At 36.2% G+C, this 25,379-nt stretch overlaps 1 protein-coding gene across 3 annotated transcripts; it reads left to right on the forward strand.

The window, feature by feature from the left end:
• The first annotated feature begins 639 nt into the window (after window positions 1-639).
• LOC116303630 (paired box protein Pax-7) lies at window positions 640-17,525 on the forward strand. Of its 3 annotated transcripts, none has more exons than XM_031713203.2 (6): window positions 640-685; window positions 6,971-7,018; window positions 7,149-7,201; window positions 13,663-14,286; window positions 14,970-15,178; window positions 15,979-17,525. In XM_031713203.2, the coding sequence occupies exons 3-6, from the start codon at window positions 7,168-7,170 to the stop codon at window positions 16,189-16,191; spliced, it is 1,080 nt and encodes a 359-aa protein (XP_031569063.1). In that variant the 5' UTR covers window positions 640-685; window positions 6,971-7,018; window positions 7,149-7,167; the 3' UTR covers window positions 16,192-17,525. The 3 variants fall into 3 exon arrangements, with proteins under 3 accessions (XP_031569063.1, XP_088894439.1, XP_088894438.1); XM_089038313.1 differs by lacking the exon at window positions 640-685 and adding an exon at window positions 13,303-13,372 and having other exon boundaries at window positions 7,007-7,018; XM_089038312.1 differs by lacking the exons at window positions 640-685; window positions 6,971-7,018 and having other exon boundaries at window positions 7,025-7,201.
• Window positions 17,526-25,379: the final 7,854 nt, after the last annotated feature.

Below are 25,379 nucleotides of genomic sequence, written 5' to 3' on the forward strand. Positions count from 1 at the left end.
AAGTAAAGAATGCAAACGACTTCAACAATACGAACACATTGAAACTCCAAGGAACTTCACTGGAACACATGATAGTGTATCCAAAATTCGAGACTAACCCAAAGCAGCAGATATTTCTACACTGGAACATTTTACAGGCATATATTGATTTTATTAGTAAAGAATATGCTTGGACTCATCAGTGATGTTTTGAACTTAGCATGTCGACCCACCCAGCCCCCCTTAGTCTACGATTTAGCGCTTGGATGAATATTGATTTGGACGGCGTGAAGTCATTTTAAGAATTTGATCCAAGTCCTCGAAAAGAAGTCACATCACTGGTAGTCCAAATAGCGTTAAACTAATAATTTGAAAGAAATATGGGTGAAGTCTTTGGCGGATTTATGGCACACTAAATACTATTGTCTACAGTTCAACAACATCAACATTAATGTTGTTAACTTTAATGTTTTTCAAGAGGGGCGTTGATGGCTTAAAGAAAAAAAAATCCATTGACATGGCGGCGTTTTTTGGAAGTTTGTCGACCATGACTAGGGTTTATATTAAGTGTGTTTTCGTCCATCTTTTCAACAAGTCATTTACGCTGACAACGTGAGTTTCTTGTACCGCTCTTACTGATAGCAAGTGCCATTTGAAAAGAATATCAACGCTTACGCTACTGCGGCAAGAGAAAGGAATTCTACAGGTAAATCTCTTAGTTCTTCATCATCTTTATTATTATTATTTTTTTCATTACTTTCCCTTCCTCCTCCTCATATTTCTCTACTTCTTCTCTTTGTCCGTTCTTCTTCTTCCCCTTTCTCCTTTCTTCTTCTTTTTCTTCTCCTTCTCTTCGGCCTTCTTCTCTTCTTTTTCTCTTTTTCTTCTTCTTCAACAATATCTACTTCTCCATGTTTGGTATATGTGGTTGCCTTTGGGTATCCTGGCCGTAATTTTTCGATTTAGTTCTGACGTTTCGACGACCTTTCTTCGACCGTCTTCTTCAGGTTTTTCTTCACTTCTTCTTCATCGTCTTTTTATACTCTTCCTCCTCCTTCATCTTTTTCCACTGATTCCCTTTTCTCACTTGTTTGTTTATACCACTCAATCAATCAATGCATTCCTCATTTTTCTTAGAAAAACATTAAGAGGAAATTTTTTTTCAATAACGAGCAACAATGACAACAAGCGCCAAAAACTAGACCTTTGTATGAGTTTTGATCCCTATTTTCGTTTTGGGTTAACACTCAAAACCTTGTTTTAACAGTTAGGAACTGATGTACTAAGATAAAATGCTTGTTTGAAGCGGTATTTTCAATTGTACAAAGATGTTTTGTTGCATTTGTGTTAGAATGTAGCTTTGTCAGGCTTTTTTATAGAAAATGTATAGGAAATAAGCAAATGAAGGCCTAAACCTCATTTTCGATTAAAATTTTTGCTTTGGGTTAATGCTTTGATTCCACTTTCATCGGTCATCTCCACTTCCAAACAATCTAAACTTTCTGAATAACGAGATTTTAGTCATTTTAGCTTTCTTCAAGAAAATAGTTTTTGGCGCACACGGCTTGAATACGAAAAGAATTTTCTCTCTAGAGTATTGACTATCGATGCAATTACGAACTAATTTGTTGAGAGTACGTGTAAAACAAGCTTTCAGTATCTGTGCAGGTTGGTAGTTTTCGTAATACTGATCTTGCTAGAAAGTTTATTATTGGTTGACCCATAGTTCCATTTTTGTTGTTGTTTTTCTTATCGGTAACAGTCGGCTTCTTCATGTAGGTCAGTACGTTTTGAAGATCTCATTACTATGTGAGCAAACAACGTACTCCTACTATCATATACTTCTTTCTCGTGAGCTGTGCTTTATAACAATCCTTTGATCATTGCCAAAGAGTTCTTAATTTGGAATTCATTGGAACAAATAACATTGAATTCGATTTCTGTTGAGCGTTGTTTAGCGCCCATATATTTTCAAAAAAATCGGCCGTAAGTTTCTTAGTAAAAATTTTAGCTCATCACGCAAACATGGATGAACTACAAAGGGTTAAAATCTCTCGGTAGAATTTTCCAATAAAATCAATCTCAGATTGCGTATAAGTTCCGTAGAACCCACTTTATAGAAACTCAGTTGGCAAAAATTAACCTTTTGCATGCAGACGATTTCATACGTCTTACCTAGAAAAACTTTATCATTGTCGACAAATGCCGCAAGTTTGAAATAAAAACTGAATGGGTTTTGAATACCTCAAGAGAACGCAAAATTTATTTATACCATTATTTACAATACATATGTATGCACTTAATTCAAAAAACGTTGTCAACGCTAAAGGCGCGCAATAGGCAACAGGCGAAAAGCGATAGGAAATAGGTCTATCCAAGATCCACGAATCACTCTGGAAGGACTTGTGTTTCTGCTTCTTATTCTCGTCAAGAACATGGACCTTAGTGTCGAAATTGATTGAATGTTCTTTGTATTCGACGAAACCATTTCCATGTCGGAATGACCTAGTATCGCCTATCGCCTTTGGCGATGACAACGTTTTTTGAAATAGGTGCGGTATGTATTTATCTTAGTTAAATTTTGTTGACGTATCGTTAGTGAAATGTGAAATCTTATTCGTATTCGTAATATCTCAGACCAAGCTTGTTGGACTTCAAGTTTGAGCCTTTTCTTAGTCTGTGTTAAGTTACTGAATAAAATAACGGCGTGCCTAACGTGAAGGGGTGCAAAGGGGCCGCTCTTAAACTGTAGACTTTTAGTCTCATCACTTAACACACCTACGTAACACTGACACTCCCTGTGAGAGAGATAAGTGTTCTTAGAGTTCGTCTAAACAAACGTGACATGCCTTTAGTAGTAGTCCCCTTTTGAACCGTTAGTACAATCGGTACGTTGTCTCTTAGTCTAATAGCTCTTCGCGCCTTTGAATTCCTTCTACTAGCACAGCCGTTGATTTACTTTCGAAAAATCCTTCGTCCTCGTATCAGTTCACTCGCGCTGAAAAGAGCACAGGTAGCCCAATCATAATCGTATTCCGTCCTTTCTCGAATTTGCTAGCTCATTATGGCGCGCGAGCTATGCGCGCGGGCAATCTTTTTTTTGTTCGGATATATTTCTAATTCTTTCTCTCTGTAAATCTAAGAAAGGACGACTTAGATAAGTCTAAGCCGTTGAGTACTATAATTATCAAGTACAACAGTCGTCCTTAAGTCTAATCACCACTTTGTTAACCGTCTCAACAATTTTGCAGACCACTTGCAGTCCTTAGTTAGACGACGCCGGATTTAATAGAGCCCCTTGGTCAAGAGCTGCGTTGTTGAACCTTGTCGTGCCACACCATTAATACCCTGTGCAGCAGCGCGATAATTAAAGATAGAAGTGCTTTGTTTTTAAGTCGTCACCTTCGCAAGGGGGCTCAATTCAGCACTAGGGGAATGACTGTTTACGCTTCAAATATATTGCGACTACTTTTATGATTGCAATACTCTTCAGTGGCCGTTCTAGAGAATACGTAGGCGTTTTTCTTAAGCCTAAAGAAAATTTTGTATTGTAAACATTAACTGTAGCAAGGACTCGAGACATCATTGACATCCGTGGAACTGTTAAGGCCTATTACAGCGCTTCTCAATCACAAGCGTGAAATCGTGAAAAAAAATTCGAGACAAACACAAAGCTTTTAAGGGCACGTGCCTATGGAATGTCATGGAAACGCATTGATTGACGTACACCAAAACCGACTTCGTTACGATGGCAAATTGTACGATTTCACACGTTTGATTTGAGAAGCGCTGTAACAGCGCGTGAAGTTAGAAGCACGCTCAGAAACTTAATGATCTATAGTGCATAATGCATTTCCATTTTGATAAGAGACTACATCAGTGAAGGGTTGTTTCAAGGGTGTACAATGTACAACCAAATACGATAGACATTAACTTGAGTTCCAATCAAGACTAATGTCTCTGCAAGATGAACTATTTCTTGACAAGTGTAATGTCAGAAGTTCTTCCTCTTATTCCTTCTTCCGCTTCCACTTCTCCTTTTCCTCTTCTTTATTATCTTCATATTCGTTATCATGATTGTCATGTGATGAAGAAGGGGGGGGGGGGGAGGAGGCGAAGAAGAACGAAGAGGGAGGAGGAGGAAGAGGAGGAAGAGGAGGAGGAGGACGAGGAAGGGGCGGAGGAGGGAGGAGGGAGGGGGAGGAGGAGAGTGAGCGAGGTCGGGCGGGGAGGGGGGAGCGGCGAGGAGGGCGGAGTGAGAGGGTGGAGGAGGAGGGAGGAGGGGAAGGGGCGGGAGGTGGGAGGGGGGGAGGACGGGTAGTCGGCGGATGGCGTGGGGGAGGCGAGGGGAGGGGGCGTTCACGGGGATGGTGGTATTCTTTTCTCTTAGGAGGGGTATTCTTTTAATGTCTTTTTTTCTTTTCTCTTCTTCAGGTTCTTCTTTTCCACGTCTCTTCTTATCGGTCTTTTCTTCTTCGTCTTCTTCTTCTTCTTCTTCTTCTTCTTCTTCTTCTTTTCTTCTCCTTCTCCTTCTTCTTCTTCTCCTCCTCCTCGACATCTTTAATTCTTTATCTTCTTTTTTATCGTCATCCTCTCATTGTTCTTTTTTTCTCTTCTTTAATTGATTGATCTTTTTTATCCTCTTCTTAATCTCATTTAAAGTATTCATATTTTGAAATGACAAAAAAAAACCGACGTTTTCATGGTTCAAGTGTCACCACTGTAAAATCAAACTCTCCCAATTTGGTTTCGAAACTAGACAGGCATTACTTGTGAACCTTTTTGTTTATACAGAAAACGTTAATTCGCTAAATGGACCATGACACATTATGCTATGTATGGGTAGGGTAGGACTAATACTGCCGCAGCCACTTAAAATGGTGGTTGTCACGACAACCTCGTCTGGTCTTCAATGGACCAACAAACGAAACCTTTTATCGAACTTGGCTGATCTAAGTCACGTCACAACTACCTCACAAATCAAACCCTGAAACAACCTCTGGTCTGATCTAAGTCACGGCACAACTAACTCACAAATCAAACCCTGAAACAACCTCTGGGCTGATCTAAGTCACGGCACAACTAACTCACAGATCAAACCCTGAAACAACCTCTGGGCTGATCTAAGTCACGGCACAACTAACTCACAGACTTAAACAGCTAACTTACAGATCGAAGTCTAAAACAACCTCTAGGGCGCTCTAGGCTGATATAAGTCATGGCACAGCTAACTCACATATCTATCCCTGAAACACTCTAGTGGGCTAATAATATTTAGCGGAGGAAAAAAAACTCGAATCGAGGGAGAGACCTAACAAACTCTGCTCCAGAGAAGTGAGAGGTGTTTAAGAGCTGGATGGATAAATACTGCCTTGGGAAAGACGGAGCGGACGCCACGTAACGTGTTATAAAAGGGGTGTACCATTACTATTGTATTTTCAATTTCGAAATTTTGAAAATGCATATACGAGTGAATCTCGAGGAGGGGGGAGGGGGGGGAGGTAGGCGGGTGTGATTGTTTCCAAGAAGCGAATGCGAGGATTTCATGGCAGCTTTGTTGTATCGTGAACAAAAGATGTTCTGGGAAATTAAAAGTCATGTCACGCAAAACATTACCTCTCTATCCACGAATGCCAATATTACTCATGGTTATTGTCGGTCTGTGGTTATTGTTTGAAAGCTTATTGGGGGTGTTTGGCCAGACAATAACCACACCACTGGTAGGCAACACTGGACACTGTGAAAGAATAATAATAATAATAATAATAATAATAATAATAATAATAATCGACTTTATCTATTAAGGGAGAATTATTTTCTTTCAAGCAGTGAGCGCCAAAAACTATTTTCTTGAAGAAAGGCTGTTGTACAAGGCTAAAATCTTGTTATTCAGAAATTTTGGAAGTGGAGATGACCGGATGAAAATGGAATCAAAGTGTTAACCCAAAGCAAAAATTTTATTCGAAAATGAGGTCTAGGCCTTCATTTGCTTATTTCCCATACATTTTCTATAAAAAAGCCTGACAAAGCTACATTCTAACACAAATGCAACAAAACATCTTTGTACAATTGAAAATACCGCTTCAAACAAGCATTTTATCATAGTACATCAGTTTCTAACCGTTTAAAAAAGGTTTTGAGTGTTAACCCCGCCAAAACGAAAATAGGGATCAAAACTCATACGAAAGTCTAGTTTTTGGCGCTTTTGGCCATTATTGCTCGTTATTGAAAAAAATTTCCTCTTAAATAGAACAGTATTTAAATGATAAAAAGATTTCTTACAGAAATATCTCGACGTGCCCGCAATGTTTCTTGATCTATAATAATCAGTAATACAGTAGCACCTCTATTAAGCAGACACCCTTTTGCTAAGCGGACACCAGACAATGTCCTTAGGGTGTCCGCTTAATAGAAGGGTCTAATGACTGTCGTTTTTGAGAGGCCACTTGCTCAATCATTTTGTTATCAGTTCTTATATAAGAGTCAAGTGATCAAACATATCCTCCAAGCGCTGTCCAGTTACGCGCACGCACTTTGTTTTAGTCTTATCTATTACCACCATGCATATGGAGATGTTGTTCAAGTCGTGTTTAACTAGCCATAACTGGTCATGGAATATATACCAAATATTCCCACCAATTATGTCGATAATAATTGAATGAATGTATTTAACTAATCCTTAACCACTTCATAGGTTGGTCTACTTTTTACGGAATAGCGACTTGACTTGAGACATGTGTCCGTATGATTTATAGCTTAAATCTGGCTATTTACGGGTTTTTACCGCTTTAACAAATCTCACAAACGCCGGAATTGTTCTAGGAATCGATTCCAACTGATATGCGGAATGGGCGACATTGCTAAATGAAAAGAAGCGAGGGTTTTTTTAGACGACCTTGTTTGAATTAATACTAGACAATTACTTCGCCCTCTCATCCCCTCGTAATGGCCCGACTTGTCTTAATGCTCTTTGTTTCTATTCCTCCTTTAGCTAAAATTACCGAACAACGGCCTTAACAACCGCAACGTCTGGAACACGGTAAGGGTTTCGGAAGCCATGTTACATGATATGGTTTGGCTCCAAAGTTTTCAACGCTCTCGGATATTTGAATTTTCGAACCGAAGGACCTTTTTGATTTTAACAAGGATTTTGTCCAAATCGATTTCAGGACTCTTCGCCTGCAGAAGATGAAGAAATCTGGAAAGCGTGATCCATCATCAGGTAAAATACTATTGAAAATAAGCTAATCGAGCACGTTGCCCTGTTAGGCGCTTTAGCAGCTAGTGGTTTAGCCAAGTCATTGTAAAATTATTCTTCATATGAACAATGTTAATCCAGCTCTACTAGCAAGAAAAGTTGGATAAATGTGTTGGTGTGCGAGTATCTTGCTATTAAGACATGGTTATCGTGTATTATTTGTAACACGCATTTTTGAAGTACAGTTTCAGGTTTAAATGATTTACCATTGGTATACTGAATTGCGCGCGCTAGCCGAGAAAAATATCGTTTTCTGTTCTTGTCATAAATACTAAGCAGCGCAAAATTTCCCACGTCAGAGAGCTTTTTAGAATAGTTATCATTTTTGTGTACTTTAAAGTTTCTGAGGGAGAAATTCATATAAATCTCGTTTATTCGAGATCTTACTGGTTACATCGTGTTAGCAAATAATCAACCTTGGATTAAGCTGCCGCGGACAAATACATATAATAAGAGTTACAAGAAAACTGACTGCTTTGATAAGTTCAAACTTGTGTTCCTGTAGAACGAGAACTTTATCGAATGTAGCATATTAGCTTCATTGAAGTCTAACATTAATGTTCCATATCGAATTCACTCATTTTTCTCATGTTACTCTAGAGTAGCATGAAAAAATTCACCAAAAAAACTACTGACAATTACGATAAATACAGCTCTATAACAGGGAAAATTTCTGCTCATAAAGCAAGTGGAATATCTTATTGTAAACAGCTTTATTCCTCAAATTGGCCATCAATACTCGATGTGAATTCGTAAATATTTTCTTTTTCGCTTGGTCAGTTTAATATTAGCCCAAGACCGACGCAACAACACATACTATCCCAAAGGATGTGAATAGATTTTCTTCTCTGGTACAATACAACCTCAGTTCACAAATTATCTACATTAAATTAACCAAACGTTTAGAAAATATCATTGAAAATTTCCTGGATGATCATGAGTAGCGAGAACGATAAAATCTACATATTAGTTTTGAGTGAAGACAAAATAGCTCCCGCCTCCTTCAAGGAGCCCGTGTTTACAAACTAGAGAAAATTCAGGCTAAAAGCACGCGATCTATAATCCAGGGGGGACAAGTCGTCGAAGACAATAGGGAGGGGAGATAGGGATTAGGATTTGTACAGGGTTCTGAATGTGAACTGTTTGGTTTATTGGATCGTATCGGTTTAGAACACAAATCAGGCATCGTTTGTGCATTCAGTTTATTGAAAGATGTTAGGGTTTCATGATCAATAATCACCATCGTCAAAAGCGTGACAGACTCTTAACGGTATTGATTTGTGATGTTCGTTGATTGGATTCGTGCGTTCAAATTATCGGATCCAAAAACCATATATTTTCAAGTTCTTAAAATTGTTCAAATTTCTTAATCTAAGACCTTAATGTTTCTTCACCCATAGTTAACATAGGTAATATAAACACTTTTTCACCTTAGCGTTTGCGCTGAATGATGTTTTACTAGGACCACCAATTAAAGTATCGCTGGACGCCAGCTGGACACGCAAGGCCCTTCAGGTTCTTGGCATATTTGATAATTAGTTTATCGTTCGCTAGAGACGTTCTCTCTTGACTAGTATTCTAGCCGTATATAGAGACCCCTTGCAGCAATGAGCTTCCATCACGTAATTCCAAAACTCACAGCTTACAGCCAAGGTTTCTTACAGATATCACACATTCCCGGCGCAAATATAGTTTTGAACTTATTTCCTAGAACTTCACATTTTTGCTGATATTAAAATGCTTTATCTAGCTATGGTACTTATTTTTTCTGTTTTATTGATTCAATTTATAGGACAAAGCAATGAAATTCACTTATGAGAGTCAAATTTTATTGTGTTGTCCTGTGAATTGGACTGCATTGAGAATATCCTGCAAGGGGTAGTGTACTTTATAACACATAGCATCATCGACCAAACGAGTATTAAGGAACGGTATATATGCTTCAAAAACAACTCATAGCTACGAAAGAAAAAAAAAATTTAAATAACTACACTTACAAAAGACTTGAAAAGACACCGCATAAAAGTTAAAAGTTTATTAGAATAACGTAACGAACTGACGAGAAACAGTGTCAGTTCACGAGAAATCATACGTGACTTGGTGATTTGCTATAACAATATTTCTATAGTACATCTACCGCATTCAACTGTAAAGCATTCTTTCTACCAGATAAAGAAAACTTACAGATCATAGCTATTGGTGAGGTTAGTACCATAGTCATAGACTATTACCGAGCATCAGTGTGGTTCTAAGTAAATGTTCTTGCTACGACGCCAAATTTAGTTAACACACTATTACCCCATTCGCACCAAGGCTTAAACATGTTTTAAAGTGGTTTAACTAAACAGGTCTGAAAAATTATCTACGAACACTGCACAATATTTGGTAAAATAATGCATGTAAACTATCCTTTGTCTTGCTCTGATAATATTTTAGAAAGTTTCATTATATTGTAGGTTTCTAGTTTCTCAATTTTTTTCCTAATGAAAACATTAACTAAACACGTTTAGGTGTGAATGGGGTATATGATTCAAAACAAGTGTCTAACTTGTTAAAGTGTTAACTTGTTTTGCAAAACAACAATGTTCTCTATAAAAACTTTGTTAAATTTTTCCAAGAGAATCGAGTTTTGTTTAATCGAAGGGTTAGAAATCTTTTCTTTGGAAAAAATCCTGTCAATCTCTGTCCATGCAAATCGTTCACTCTGCACACTACATGGTGCCTGTGAGATCGCTATGCTCTACCAGGCTTCTTTATTTCAAACATCTAGCTCTAAGGATATAGAATACTTCTTATTTATAGACGCTAACCTTGCATTAAGAACACCAAAACTGCGTAAAAACCAACATGCAAGTTTATATATGCGTGGAATCCTCCAAGTATATAATATGATTATTTTGTAGCGGGCTGTGTGAGTGTGTAAACTACGAGCCGCCATTTTTGTAAACACTCTTGCTTCACAACTGAAGAAAATGGATGATAGCACAAAGCAACTTAGCTTAGCAGGCTCAAGGTACATGAAGTTTTGAATTTGAGTAAAGCTTTTTTTGTAGATATGTCTTGCACGTGTTAATCTAGGTGACTTTAGAGGTCTAAAAATAATTCTGTAGCTCAAAACCAAGAAGAACTAAACTGGTAGTAATTTTGACCAATTTGATGCATACTTTTTTGAAGGTTCGAAACATTCAATAGTTTAATGAATTTTCTCTACCACTTTATAAGCCTATCGATGCCTTTTGTCCTAAGCAAAGCTTGTCAAGTAGTGCATGTATACACATACACCTATAAGAGGCTAGAAAAGAAGAAAAAGTAGAGCACACTGAATCTTGATTGTCTTACATATTTTATCTTGTTGTTACTGACTGCATATTATTAGTTTTCAGTTTCAAATTGTACGTCATGAAGTTTTCATATATGTATAGGTGGAAAAATACACACTCAAAAAAAAAAAAAACAAAACAAAACAAAACAAAAAAAAACAACAAAAAAACAACACAGCAAATAAAAAACAACACAACAAAAATTGTCATTCCCTTTAGCATTATTTCTTTTTTGGCGCTTTCGCAAGAGAAGAAAACAAAATAGGAATATCAAAATGACGTTTCCAGATATTCATAAGATATAAAAACCCTTACGTCAATTGAAACAGGAATTTTTTCTTCGATTTTTGTCTATTTTATGATGTAATGGGTGGTAGTGACGTCATTCGTTGTTGGGATATGGTGTATAGTGTATAATAGAGACTTTGCACCATCACGTGATAGCAGCCATGACAGGACGTACAGCAATAGATTCTTTTTCCAATTAGAAATTGAATTCTTTCTCGTGTAAATCAGATTCGACCAGAGTCGATTGTTCCTGCCTCCTGTCATGGCTGCCATCACGTGATAGTGCAAAGCCTCTATTTTGAACTGAACATTTGGCTAAGAAGAATTTATTTGCAAAAAGCTATTATTATTTATCTTACATTTAATCTATGAGTAATGTATTGAGCTTCGATATGCCTATCCATCCATCCATCCATCCATCCATCCATCTATCCATCCATTCATCTATCCATCCATCCATCCATCTATCCATCCATCCATCCATCTATCCATCCATCCATTAAAAATAAAAGGAAAAGTATATTAGATCATTCTTTCCTGAATATTCGCAAGAAAAAACGACTTTAATAAGTCATATTTAGAAAAGAGAAAAGCTTTCTGCTAGCCATGATTTTAGACCATCAAACAAACATCGCAACATTTTAACTATCTACATTTTTATTGCCATATCAAGAAAATTTGTAGCCATCATTTTTTGATTGAATATTTTTTGTTTGAATATTCAAAACATAGGCGCCAATGGAAAGGATGCAAAACGTTTCTTCTTGTAATTCGGTGTGTTTTTTTTTTTTTTTTTTGGTCTAAGACAAAGTTACAAATTTTTTACAAATTTTGAAATTCTTAAGAAAACATTTTTTCCGCTTGGGTAAATATTTAGAATAAAAAGTAAATATATTCTCATAAGTTTGTGTGTCTCAGCTTCAAGATTCCAAAAGACATCGATTCAGTCTTCCGTTTTAGGTTTTTAACGTGTTTTGGTGCCCCAAGCAACTTGCGATCCGACTTGTAATTGATGGCTAATTTTCATCTTTAGCATAAATGGTCAAAAAATTATCGTGACCACAGCCTAAGTTACCCTCCATCTAAATGACCTATAATCGAAGCCCATGGGCCTTGAACATCGAGATGCTTTTCATTGTGTTTCCATCGCTCGAACACGCAACAGATTCATCAGTAATATTTGTCTCAAATCGTTAAAGTACTATAAAGAGCTGCAAATAATCAAAGACATTTTTCCACTGGAAATTTAAAAGATGGATCAAATAACAATGAATACACTTGTATCTATGTCCATCTCAGGTAACGGGTTTTTTTACTTGGTTTGTTTTGTCGTGTTTTTTTTTGTTTTGTTTCGTTTTTGTGTCACAGTTTTGAAGAACACAGTATTGTTTATGTACACTCGTGTCTAGAAACATCTAGTATTTCAACCGACAAATCTAAAATTACCCTCAAATAACTTTTTCTTTGCTATGATTGATTGATGTCGATTTTTAGTGGTAAAATTGAAACTTTTGAAGTTTAATAATAAATTACAGATTTATGGAAAGGATAAAGGTCTCTTTTTGCAATTTTTAGCGGGTCGTCGAGAAGAAGTTTACGTGATTTTATAGCTAATTCATTGACCAGCAAACTCGGTTACTGCAACATTGTGGAAAAGGTATCGTTTTGAATTGATGATAAATAAATCTTAAAGCTAAAATAATCTTCTAATAAATGTATTTTTGCTATAATATTAATAATATTAATAAATATATTATAGCTAGCAGTACAGAAAGCATAAACTATTTTCCACTTGATTGCAATTCAAAATACGGATATCACGCTTTGGAAAAATTCGCTACTAAGTATAGTAAACAAAAGCATTAATTTCCAATGCTTTAACAACGAATTTAGTACGAGAACTGAGAATTCTGAATGACTCGTCCGTTGTGTTTTGGCTAGTATCAAAGAGATTAATCAAAAAAATTTTCCTTTAGTTAAGAAAAAAATTAAATGGATTGAAAGTTAATATCTTAAAAAATGATCAAAGAACGGCGAAGCTAAAACCAAAACAAATCTTATAAAAATAATTCAGAAAATTTTCTAAAATATTTTGAAGTAGTAGTAACTTATAACGAATATTTATTGTTAGATTGCTTTTAATTCACCCTGGAAATAGTAGCAATCAGTTTGCGTAAAAATAGAAAGTAATTTAATAAAACAATAAGAGTTATGTCTACAACTACCCGCATATAACTACTAAGTATTGCCTGGGGGGAAGGTGATGAAATCAGTCGACCTAAAACGGTTATTATGCATAGTGAAACTCTCGAAACTGGCTTCAAAAAAAAAAAAAGTAGGTAGCTTTTATTCGCATTCAACGCAATATATAAAAAATATTTTACTTAATAGAGATATAGAGGATATTAAATTTCGTATCTCCAAGCGCCCATGTAATATTCTGTTTTTACTTCATAGAGATATGGTGAAAATAATGCATGAAAATTTTAATTGAACACAACTCAAAATATATGTTCTTAGTCAAAAGGTTGGTTAAAAAAAAAGGTTATCCGAAATGAAACTATACATAATATAAACATGCAAATATAAGAGTAAATAGGTATTTTACATTCATTCATTCATTAATTTATTAATTGATCCACCATTCTTCCTTTCTTTCTTTCTTCATTTTTTCTTTCGTTCAAAAACTATTCACTTCAATATTCTTTTCATTTCATTTTTTCACTCATCATTTATGTATTTATCCACCTTTCAAATAATGTATTCATTTATTCATTCATTCAACCCATTTACAATTCATCTATTTTCTCCCTTTAGACAATCGTGTTAATCAACTTGGAGGCAGCTATAGGAACGGGAAGCCACTGTCTAACGAAATGCGCAGAAAAGTTATCGAGCTATCTTTAAGCGGAATCCGTCCTTGTGAAATAAGTCGACAGCTGAAAATCACTCATGGGTGTATCAGTAAACTGCTATCAAAATTCTTCAAGACCGGTTCTCTGGTGCCAGGGCACGGCACCGCAGGCAGACCCCGAGTGATAACACCATGGATTGAAATGCACATCGATAGGTACCGCAAAGAACAACCGGGAATATTCTCCTGGGAGATTCGAGAGCGATTGCTGAGAGAGAATGTCTGTTTTGAGACATCACTTCCTTCGCTCAGCTCAATCAACCGACTCGTGAAGAGCAAGATTAAGCAGCAGTGTTCTGAACAGGAGCGAAGTAAAATTAATAATGAATTCGAAAAGGATAGTCATCATAATATTAATCACGAAAGAAAGATCAATTCTAATTATACCATCGATAATATTCTCAGTAGCAAGGATAATATCAGGACAACGAAAACTACCGTAACTTATCATCCAGTACAAGTGATACGTTCAACTGGCTATGAAAGACAAAAGACCGAAGAGGAATACTCTAATGACTCGTGTCAAGGTAGAATAATCGCACAACTATTTTATACTGAGTTTTTTTCCTTAAATATGTAATAAATATTTCGTGGTATAAATTGTAGAGGTGGATGTTGAGAGGTAGTGAGAAAAGATGAAGATGGATAGGTAGATGGATGAATAGAGTGAGGTATGGATGGTATAAGAAGTAGAGGTGGATGTTGTGAGGTAGTGAGAAAAGATGAAGATGGATAGGTAGATGAATCGATAGATTGAGGTATGGATCGATGGTATAAGTTTGTCAGGAGACATGATAAGTAAGGTCTAGTTCACACGTCCAACTTTTGCCGCGTCGAATCCAACAGTTGCATTTCGTATATGACAAGTGCAATGTTTGAACCAATCTAATTCCAAAGAAAAACAACCAAGGATTAGCGTTGATTCAAGCGTCGACCTTTCGTGGCGTCAAAATCAATGCATCAATTATAAAGGCTCTATATTACAGCGGCTATCTATGAAAAACATGCGCAGTTGCAGTCGTCTTGAACCAAGATGGCGTTTGAGTTCATTGCGAGCGGGGAATTAAATTCGTTTGAATCAGAGGATCTCTCTCGACCTCAAAGGCTATTAAATTCGACGAGGCAAAAGTTCTGAACTCGACATAAGTTATCGAGATGTGGCTTAATAACATAACGAATTTACTGATAGAGCATTCTACTCATCTCGTAGAATGGAAAGCAGTGTTACCTCAAGAAGAATCTGAAGATGAAAAGAGGTTCTTTCACACATCTAAGAGTCCCTTAAGGAGGCAGCGAATGAGGTTTTCAAGACACCAAATGAAATGTTTGGAGAAGGAATTCGAGTTGAATCCATACCCGTCAAACAAAGAACGAGAAAACATATCCAATGCCCTTGAGGTGGAAGAAGCCAAAGTTAGGGTAACCATCAAATAATTAGAGAGGTTAAGCTTCTCGTTTACGGCAAATGTGAAACGTCACTTGACCATTAAAAAATTCTTTAAAATTAGTGAAAAGGAATCGCAATGATCTCCAAGTAGTAGATAAAAATAAGAATACTTGTCTTTGTCGAGAAGGTTTGCAAAAGGTAAAGTGAAATGTAGGGTAACGATGAAAACATGGTCACGTTTGCCGTTTGCGGGAAGAAAAAACGGGAATCTTAATCTGCCTATTATCGCATTCTTCTCTTCTAACTTTATATTACTACCATGAGCTGATTCTATATGTTTACGCGTTAAGATACTTTTTAATTCTTATTTAGCTTTTATTTTTTAGTTGGCTTTATTTAATTAATTAAGCAATTATTTTGTTTTACTTTAATTGGTTACATACCTGTTAAATTGTATTAATTTATTTATGCAGTTGTTTTATTGTTCATTTATGTATTTGGTATTTAGTATTTCATGGTATTATTTATTAACTGATATTACTGACTGACCGACCGACCGACCGACCGACCGACCGACCGACCGACTGACTGACAGACTGACTGACTGACCGACTGACCGACTGACTGACCGACCGACTGACCGACCGACTGACCGACTGACCGACTGACCGACTGACCGACTGACCGACTGACCGACTGAATGACTGAATGACTGAATGACTGTCTGAGTGACTGACCAACAGACCGACGGACTATCTGGCTAGGGCGGACTCACTCACTAAGTCTATCGAGTGACATTTGTTGAAGACTGTTTTCTTTTTTATCTAAATAGGTTTGGTTTTCCAACCGAAGAGCAAAGGTCAGGAGTAGAGTTTCACCAACAATCCACTCCTACCATTCGCTGCCATATCCATCAACAACAAACAATAAAGGCTGTCACTCTTGTACTTGCAACCACATCAATAAACCAGCTATGTTCCCCCTTCAGATAAGCGCTGGCCCTTCAAGGCTATTCTTTCCATCAGGGTATCGCCCTTTACATTAACATAATAAGACAGCTTCGTACATGCATTTGAAATTACCATCACTCCATCATATGGTTTCCCCGTATCCGTCGTTGCCATGGGGATAATATTCCTTTATATCAAAGGAACAGAAACACGTTGCAACTTCTACGCGCTACATCATCATGATGTACGCATCAACGAGATAATGCGTCGTGTGACTGTGACTATTGAAGGACACCAATAGTCCCCTTCACAGTTCCCTCCCGCGCCATCTTGAAAGATAGCCGTGCCTTTGCATCGAAGCGAGACGATTGGTGAGCTTGCAATGATAGAGACCTTTTTTTAACACCTTGGGCAATTATTCACATGTTTCTATCATTGCAAGCTCACCGTTCGTCTTGCTTCGATGCAAAGCCACGGCTACCTTTCAAGATGGCGGACGTAACTGTGAAAGGGAATATTTCATCGTGTAAAACACGTCATTGGATTCAGATTAATTTTCCGCTAATGTACCTACCGCTAGTTGTCGCAAGTGTTTATTTAATTAGCCTTTCCGAGGTTGAGGGAAAAACTGGGTCAAGTTGGCACTGCAGTGCATTGTGGGGTTGCTTTAAGGGACACATTTCTAATATGGCGTCTACTTCGTTCCATAAAACAGCCCTAAAATGCAAAATGTTGTCTTTTTTGTTGGTCGCTTTTTGAATATTTTACGGTTTCTATTTCATCTTATTGGAGGCTTAGCAAAAAGCCTTTAAAGCACGTACACGTTACGTCATGCATTGAAATGGTATCCCAATATATATCTCAATATGTTCTCATTCGCATCAGCCAATCAAATCACAGTACATAATATAATACAGTAACGGTAACATACGGTAGGTTATTTTACGAATAAGATTTTTCATATATCTTTTTTTCATAACTCTTTCTTAATTATAATCTAATGATAGCTTTTGAAATTTTCTTTCATGAAGTACCACTTCCATGCAGTCACCATTATTACACATACGTAAAAATATTGTTTTAAGACTAATTTTCTTAATAATATATATTCTATATAATATATGTAGTATAATTGAAGTATTAAAAGCATTCCCAAAAGAGTCAAAAGACAAAACCATGGCTAACATGGTTAACAATGGATGCTTATGAGACTTTTTTTGTTAAATGGCAATGACGTAACGTGTAATCGAATAATAAGGTTAGTAATCAAAAAACCTTCAAAGCTCAGACCGTTGAGGATCATGGGAAAGCTGAAAGCTCTTTGATACAGGCTGTAGTTTAAGGATGCTCTCAGGAGGTTAAACTGTAACTGGTAAAAGATCCATTAATAGTTATCAAGCCGAATCGAAACATTGCTGTGAAAAATCTATCCATAATCCTTTCCGATCTCAGTTTTTTGACTTTTCAGATTTACAATTCTACTTAAATAAGTTAATTAAATACACTTTGCACTGCCTTTACTATAATTTAAAAAACTGAAACAATATTGATAGATAGTTTTATAATTTGAAGAAAGGATAATAAAATATTTAAAGTAATGTTTCCTACACCATAAATAAAACCTACAAAGTTTGGAAAGATGTACGTACTTGTTACTGATTTAAAATTATTCCCAAGAGAATGAAAATCAATAGACATGGCCACCTTGTTAGTATTCTCCTCTGCAGCCGTCATTAGTATCGGTCCCAGTCCCTCGGACAGGGCCTGTGAGGATCTGGGACCGAAACTAATGACCGCTGTGGAGGAGACTACCATGTTGGTTAAAGTACCTATGACCCCTAACTCAATGTTTTCAGCATTGATTCTACATGAAGTTAAAAGTTAAATAGTAAAATATTTTTATATGATTTGAGTGATGCATCTTGGAGATATCAAGGTTTATACTTCTAGTATGCTAATGAGTGTGATGTCATTATAGACATTTGGGTTTATTTTTATCATCATTTTTAAATGAAACCACAAGCAAGCCCAGGTCTTTTTTTCAGGTCATCCAACATGGCTGCTAAGACGTCTCATGCACTAAACCAAGGATATTTTCTATTAGCCATACGAGGTTGAGAAAAAAACTGGGTCGATTGCAGTGCATATTGGGGCTGTTGATGAACTAGCCCCTATCTTGGAAATACACAACTTGTATGGGCCGTCAAAGCAGCTCAATTCGGAGGACAAAACAAAAGAATTTCAATCTCATGAGAATTAGAAACCTGTTGTTAGGCTGCGTTCATAATGTATTGCAGAGGGGGTACAGGTGAAAATTTGAAATGTCCAGGCCAATTCTTAACACCCCCTTAAAGTCATGCAAAAAAATACGAACCCCCCGAAGCAAGGCTTGTAGCTTCTGTCAACAATCGTGCACCACCCCCCTCATTTTTCTGATAAAAATTTCTCATCCCCCCCTTTTTCCTACCAAATTTTCCCGATCCACCCTCAATTTCACCTGATCCCCCCCCCCCCCCCCACGTCCTCCAGATCGAGCTGCATTCCAACATGCCGCAAGGGGTCTATATGTTCTCTAAAACAGCCACACAATGCACTGCAATGCCAAGTCGACCCAGTTCTTCCCTCAACCTTAAAATAACTATTTGCCTGGTTAAAAAAGAATTTGGTAGAGGTTTTGCACCATCACGTGCACATCCCATAATACTGCTTAGGCTTCTTGTGGTTGGATGTCAGAACAATATATAAGATCCCTTTTCCCATCGGGAATTGAATTCTTTCTCATGTAAAACGATTGTATTGTTCCTGCCCTCGCTGCTGCTGTCACGTGATGGTGCAAAACCTATATTGCCTTGAGGATTTTTGTATCCGGTGTAAATACACATAATTTGAGATCAAATCATCCTTGGTATTTTTTCTCTTTTGTAAAAAAAACTATCCTATTTTTATTTTCCGCTTCCTCGCAACTATGCAAGGTTTTTTTTTCATGATTAGTAGAGGATGTCAAGAAGCGACGCGGAATTTTTTCACTTGTGATACAAAAATATGAAGAATATCAAGAACGCGCACGAGTTAAAAATTCGGTCAAGTATTAAAAAATACTCTTAGACTATCCATCCAAAAATATCCTTATTCAGTTTAGCCAGGTTTCCATATAGCTTAAAAGTTTTCTTCGATTGTCCTTTATCATACTCTGCCGACAACCTCTTGGCTGATCAAAGTCAGGGCACGGCTGACTCAGAGATCGAACCCTGGATAAACCTTTGGGCTTATCAAAGTCAGGGCATGGTACTCACAGATTGAATCCTGAAACAACCTCTGGGCTGATCTAAGTCAGGGCACGGCTAACTCACAGATCAAACCCTGAAACAACCTCTGGATTGATCTAAGTCAGTGCAAGGCTAACTCATAGATAGAACCCTAAAACAACCTCGACTGCGCTCATCAAAGTCAGGGCACGGCTGACGCAGAGATCGAATTCTGATGAAACAACCTCTGGGATGATCTGAGTCAGGGCACGGCTGCTGCTGATCAAAGTCAGTGTAAGGCTAACTTACAGATCTAATCAGATTTTAAGCGTGTTCTGGCGTTGTGTTTTGCATGTGCAAGGAAGAAAACCCTCGAATCAAGGGAGAGACCTAACAAACTTTACTCACACGTGATGCCGAGTACAGGAATCAAACCCGATACCCCAGGGGTGAAGGGCGAGTGCACTGCTGCTACACCACCCTTGAATCCCTTTTCCCTTGATTTCTTTTAGGTTTTTAGCGTATTTTACAAAACCTACATTCTTATGCTTTTCTCTTTACTTTTTACTGTATACACGTTTCCATCTTTTTTTTTTGCTTGTTTGTTTGTTTGTTTGTTGTTGTTGTCGTTGTTGTTTTGTTGTTGTTTTGTTTTGTTTTTAGTTTTTCTCACTTTATTTGAGAGTTTTTACCGTGATATTTTTTTGGTTGAAATGGAATTACTTTATCTTGAAAGAAAGAAAGAAATCCACACGGGAAAAAACACGTTAAAGCACACGTGGAAACCAGGCTTAACTTTTAAGGTTTAAAAACCTCTATTTTATAATAACACTTAAAAACTGCAAAGACAATTCACAAAATCGTGGAAATAAGAGTGGAAACCTATTAATTTAATTTATGAATGAGTAATTGAGTAGACTTTGTGAAGACAACTCAATAAAAAAAATATCACCGATAATGTATAAACAAATGAGCACGATAAACTGTGTTTATTACCGAAGTTTTTCCTCTTTTTACAAGTGTTTTAATGAACTTTAAATCTTATTTTAGCACCATTATTTCTACCTCTTGTTACTTATTTACTTTTATTTTTATTTCCACCTTTATTTTCCATTCATAATCTTATTTCAAAACATGATTTTGTTACATATATTTTTTATTATTTTACAGGTTTACTTAATTTAATCATATTTTTATTTCCAAAGTTCAATTAGGTTTTCTTTCTCAATTCCCTTGTTTTATCATCATGCCATTACTTTTGCGTTCCAATTTCTTTCCAAAGATAGAAATAAAAATAATAACCAATTAACTCCATTAACAATAAATATATGTTTTCTCTCTCATCCTGCTCTACGCTTATGGCTTGCACTAGCTTGGCGATGTTCTAAAACGGTCCTCAAGATCAAATCTTAGATTCTCAAGACAAGACAAAACTGCTCACAACTCAAGAGTGTTCTTCAGCAATTGATCAAGTTTATGTACGGTTAATTCCATTATGACAAAGTAGATTCTAATATCGGTAATATGCTTGGATTTATTGTGGCTTGATTGGTAATTTAGTTGAATTAGTCAAGTGGTTACAAGGGGATACACAGTTTGAAACTCTTTTACAACCAGCCTCGCTGGCAACACAGCACCACAGGGATCTTCGTTAAGGTCAAGTTAGACTCTCCGATCATTCTATTAATGGCCTTCTGTTCTATACCATGATTCATAGCGAGGGATGTTTTGGCGAGCTCAGTCGATGCTCAGTTGTTTTCAGTAAAAGTAAAGGTGGTTGAGATTTGCGGTATTTTCATGGATATTTTAAGTTTTTATGGTTAAACCTACCACACTTGATTTTTGTTTTCTACTAAAAAACCTATAGAAGAACTATTTCTCTTTTCAGTTGTTTTCTTTTCTTTTTCTATCCTTTTTTACTTTTTATTTCGTCTCAATTTTCTTTTTCTTTTTTGTTCATTCCTTCTTTTTTTCAAGTCTTTAATTTTCTTTCTTCTCTTTAATTTTTTCCCTCTCTTTCTTGCCCCATTTTTTTTTCACTTCTTCTTTGTTCATTTCCTTTCATCATCCCTTTCTCTTATTTCTTCCTTCCATTTTTCTCCCTTCGTAAAATATCCCAGCCATCCACTCTACAGTGAAATCATTAGGTAAGAGCCATAAAGAAATTAGATAGCTATGCTCACTGACATTAAAGAAAATTAATACGGAATGAAATAATCCATTAAGAAGTGCAAAAGCATTACTGCTGTTGATTAAATGTTGTCAATCTTGAATACCTCTTCATCTCAACGGGTAAAATAGTAACTGCTTCAAACTGAAGTTTAGTTTCAGAAGAGGTTCTCGTCAATCCCAAATATAGCATAATGAATCTATTTTACTAGGCTCAAATTAGGCTCATAGTTGTTCGAATTCAAACTACAAAAGTGTATGAATAGATTGATGGCATGTAGGTTTTCGCAGTGCGTGAATCAATGAAAATCTAGACTCTCAAATCAAGCGTTAGAAAGACAAACATTTACTCGCATATTGATACCCGGAACGCCGGGAGAAATCGTTCAACCCACTATGCATACATAAAAGTTTTTTTTCAGCACTTATTTTCTTATCTGAAACTGTTTTACTAACCATTCCTATAGAATTATAAATAAACATCTTTGGGAAATAACTTTGATTATGCATATGTAATCAAATTATACGCCGTAGTTTGGCAGTCCCGTGCGACGGGTTCCTAATATCTAATACAACAACCTATTTTGAATATATACGAAGAAGTTATTTGACATTTTAGTTTTTGACATCGTGTGGATGTTTTTCTCACAAGGCTGCGTTGTAAAGAGGAGTAACCTTAGATGGATTTGTCCACCGGGTGCTTACCTTAACGAATTTAAATCTACGAAAGCTAAATAGCAAAGATTGTGTTTAATACACTTTAAGGACCTTAACATCTATCTTTCTTTAGATAACTGTAGACAATAACGCGCACAATAAGATAAGTAAAAACGCATGTATCATTCAGTATTACAGTGTATTACGTATAGACTTAAATTGGCTTTTGATTTATTAACACACAGGAATAAAATCGGATCTGAAAGTCAAAGAACGTTTCTGGATTTATTGACCCAAGTTTTAAAATCAAAAGTTAGTCTTTAAATGATGAAATATATAAGCTAGATTAAACAGAATTATAAAAGTATTTTAAGATTAAACCTTTTCCTTTTTTTTTTTTTTTTTTTTTTTTGGCGGGTTCAGATCAAAACAGAAAAGCAAATGGGGGGCTTAAAACCCCCCCAACTGAGATGCTTAGTCAATATGGTGCTGACATTCCTATAAGTGGGAAGAGTCTTCCTATTTCAATGAAGACGACATCCCTGTCTCTGCACTATTAATGAAACGACGAAACGCCCTAGTAGGATAAACAAGTTAGAAGAATATCCTAAAATATTAAGCTGTACTGAGAGAGTTTTGACTGACTTTATCGTAGAAATATTTTGGCAGCCCGTTTTGAAAGAAAAAGGTTTTCCCTTTTTCAGCAATGTCTTTGCCCTTTTAATGAAACCATTATTCTTGCAGGATAAGAAAAAGATTGATTAAGGATTCCTAAAATGGCTGGCTAAGCTGAGAGTTTTTCAATTCATATAATTTTTTGCAGCAGGTTTGAGTTCGAATACATTTTTGCTACTTCGATGATGAAGATTTCGCTCTCTATAAAGAATAGATGAAAATAATGTAGCAGGGTTAAAAACAGATCGATTAGGGATTCCCAAAATTGCTGACCTGAGAGAGTTTCGAAAAACTTCAAATAGAAAACAACTTGCAGCCGTTTTCTAAATCATATGGTTTTCCATTTAAGAGGAATATGAGAACGCTCACTCTGGTACATTAATGAAAAAGAGACCAAGAAAACAAAGCGCTATAAAACACTCCCCTCTGTTTTAAAGAAATCTAATCTTAACATTGAAGACTGGTTTAGCTCTAGACCGACTTATCTACACCTTCGTCGGACATCTATTATTTCGGTTAAAGAAAGCAGGACTTTTTAAAGAGACCTTGTAAGGTTTTTAAAGGCTTACATTTCAATCACATAAAAAACAGCCGTGCAAAATGCGTTAAAAGGTCCGCAAATAGGCCGCTAAAAAGGCAGCCTCACTGTCCCCTTAGGAAAAACTCCGCACAGCTTTGATGCTATTGTCTTAAAGCAAAATCTTTTGTACCTCATCTTTGCATTTTTCCACCTTTCTTATTCGAGTGGACAGCTTTATGGATGAGGCGCACAAAGGCTTAAACAAAACCATAAAGACATGAGATCCATCACAAAAGTGTCGGAAAAGTGCACCGTGACTGACTTCAGAGTCATTAGAAACACCACCTACTAAATACTTGAGCTAGCTGGTCCAGGAGTATTAGTTAAACGACTTTGTACCGGAGGTCACACAGTCTAATACGCCATTAATTGTTAGCACTTAGTCAATGAGCAAAAACAGCTCATCACACGCAAACAGGTTGTAAAGTAAGTAAGTAATCGACTTTTGGATGATATCGTTAACAAAACCAACTCAATGCTTCACAGTTGGAGATGATGGGGGAAAACGTGGGTAGACTGGTACGCATGCGCAGAAATTGTTTTTAAACAAGATGTTGTTTGTCAGACGTTCTGTCAATAGACAAAGGACCACGCCTTCAGTACATGAAAAAAGGGGCCGGCAACAACTAGGATTTTGGTTTTATTTTTCGCTGAAGGAGTTAGATTTAAAGGCTCGATATGATTTCGCCTAGCGAGGTTTATGAGATATGCTGGAAGAATACACAATGTTGTAAGTACTACATTGAAAATATTGAATGAATTGTCAAGTGGTTGGATTGAATAGAGTAAAATATCCGAAACATTTGTTTAGAGAAAACATAAGGTGTTTTACTATCTTTCAAAGAGATTATGAATAGCATTGCTGATAAACATTTCATGGTACATAAAAATAGAGTATATAACTGTTTAACTCAAAAAACAAATTGGAAAAATAAACTAGTGAATTTTGAAGGAAAAAACTTTTCCCTAAAGAATAGACAATATAGTTTAAGAATAGCATTACTGATAAAAATTTCATGGTAGATATACTAGAGTATATGACTGTTTTCTGAGCACGATTATTTTCAACTCAAAAAAACAAATTGGTGAAAATAAAAAAGTGAATTTTGAAGGAAAATTTTTTCCCTAAAGAATAGACAATCGAGTTTAAGAATAGCATTGCTGATAAAAATTTCATGGTAGATAGACTAAAGTATATAACTGTTTAACCTGAGCACAATTATTTTCAACTCAAAAAACAAATCGGGAAAAACTATAAAAGTGAGATTTGAAGGAAATTTTTTTCCTAAAGAATAGGCAATCGAGTTTAAGAATAGCATTGTTGATAAAAATTTCATGTTAGATAGAAATAGAGTATATAACTGTTTAACCTGAACACAATTGATTATTTTCATATCACAACATAAACTTGATAAAGAACTGAAAGCAGTGAGATTTGAAGAGGGAAAATATTTTCCTAAAGGCTAAAGTATACAGCCAGTATAGACTTTATGAAGGGATAAGATTGCGGATAAAAAATATGTATGGAAATAGACGGTAAACAAGTGTTCAACCTGAACAGAACTACTTCCAGCTCATGACACAAAGCGAGAAAAGAAAAAATACATAATTGAAAGACACATTTTCTTCCAAAAGAATAGAGGTCACTAAAAATAAGTGAGTTTAAGAATAAGAATATCTAGATCGCATTAAAGATTTCCAAGGCAAACGAGAATAGAGTAAACATTTAACAACTGTTCGAACGTTTGTGTAGAACTTATCTATGTAGAATACCAATCTCAAGACACCAAGTGAACAAAAAGCAAAGACTCGTGATTTTTTTAAATCGTAATTTTCTAAAGGACATATTTATCTCAAACAATATCAAGAAACATATCAACAGGAAGACGAACAAATTAATGATAAAGACTGAATTACTGACACAGATAGATTAAATAAATTTAGAGAAATGAATAGG

The sequence above is a fragment of the Actinia tenebrosa genome, unplaced genomic scaffold, assembly GCF_029948245.1.
Source record: "Actinia tenebrosa isolate PJP-AT-01 unplaced genomic scaffold, QUT_ActTen_1.0 PGA_scaffold5__44_contigs__length_20552954, whole genome shotgun sequence".
NCBI lineage: Eukaryota > Metazoa > Cnidaria > Anthozoa > Actiniaria > Actiniidae > Actinia > Actinia tenebrosa.

Bases quoted from the DNA above. Each gene is read 5' to 3' on its own strand.
- LOC116303630 (XM_031713203.2), top strand. From the start codon at position 7,168: ATGAAGAAATCTGGAAAGCGTGATCCATCATCAG. The intron at 7,202-13,662 runs GTAAAATACTAT...TTCTCCCTTTAG, and splicing joins AAAGCGTGATCCATCATCAG to ACAATCGTGTTAATCAACTT. The intron at 15,179-15,978 runs GTAACCATCAAA...TTATCTAAATAG, and splicing joins TGGAAGAAGCCAAAGTTAGG to GTTTGGTTTTCCAACCGAAG.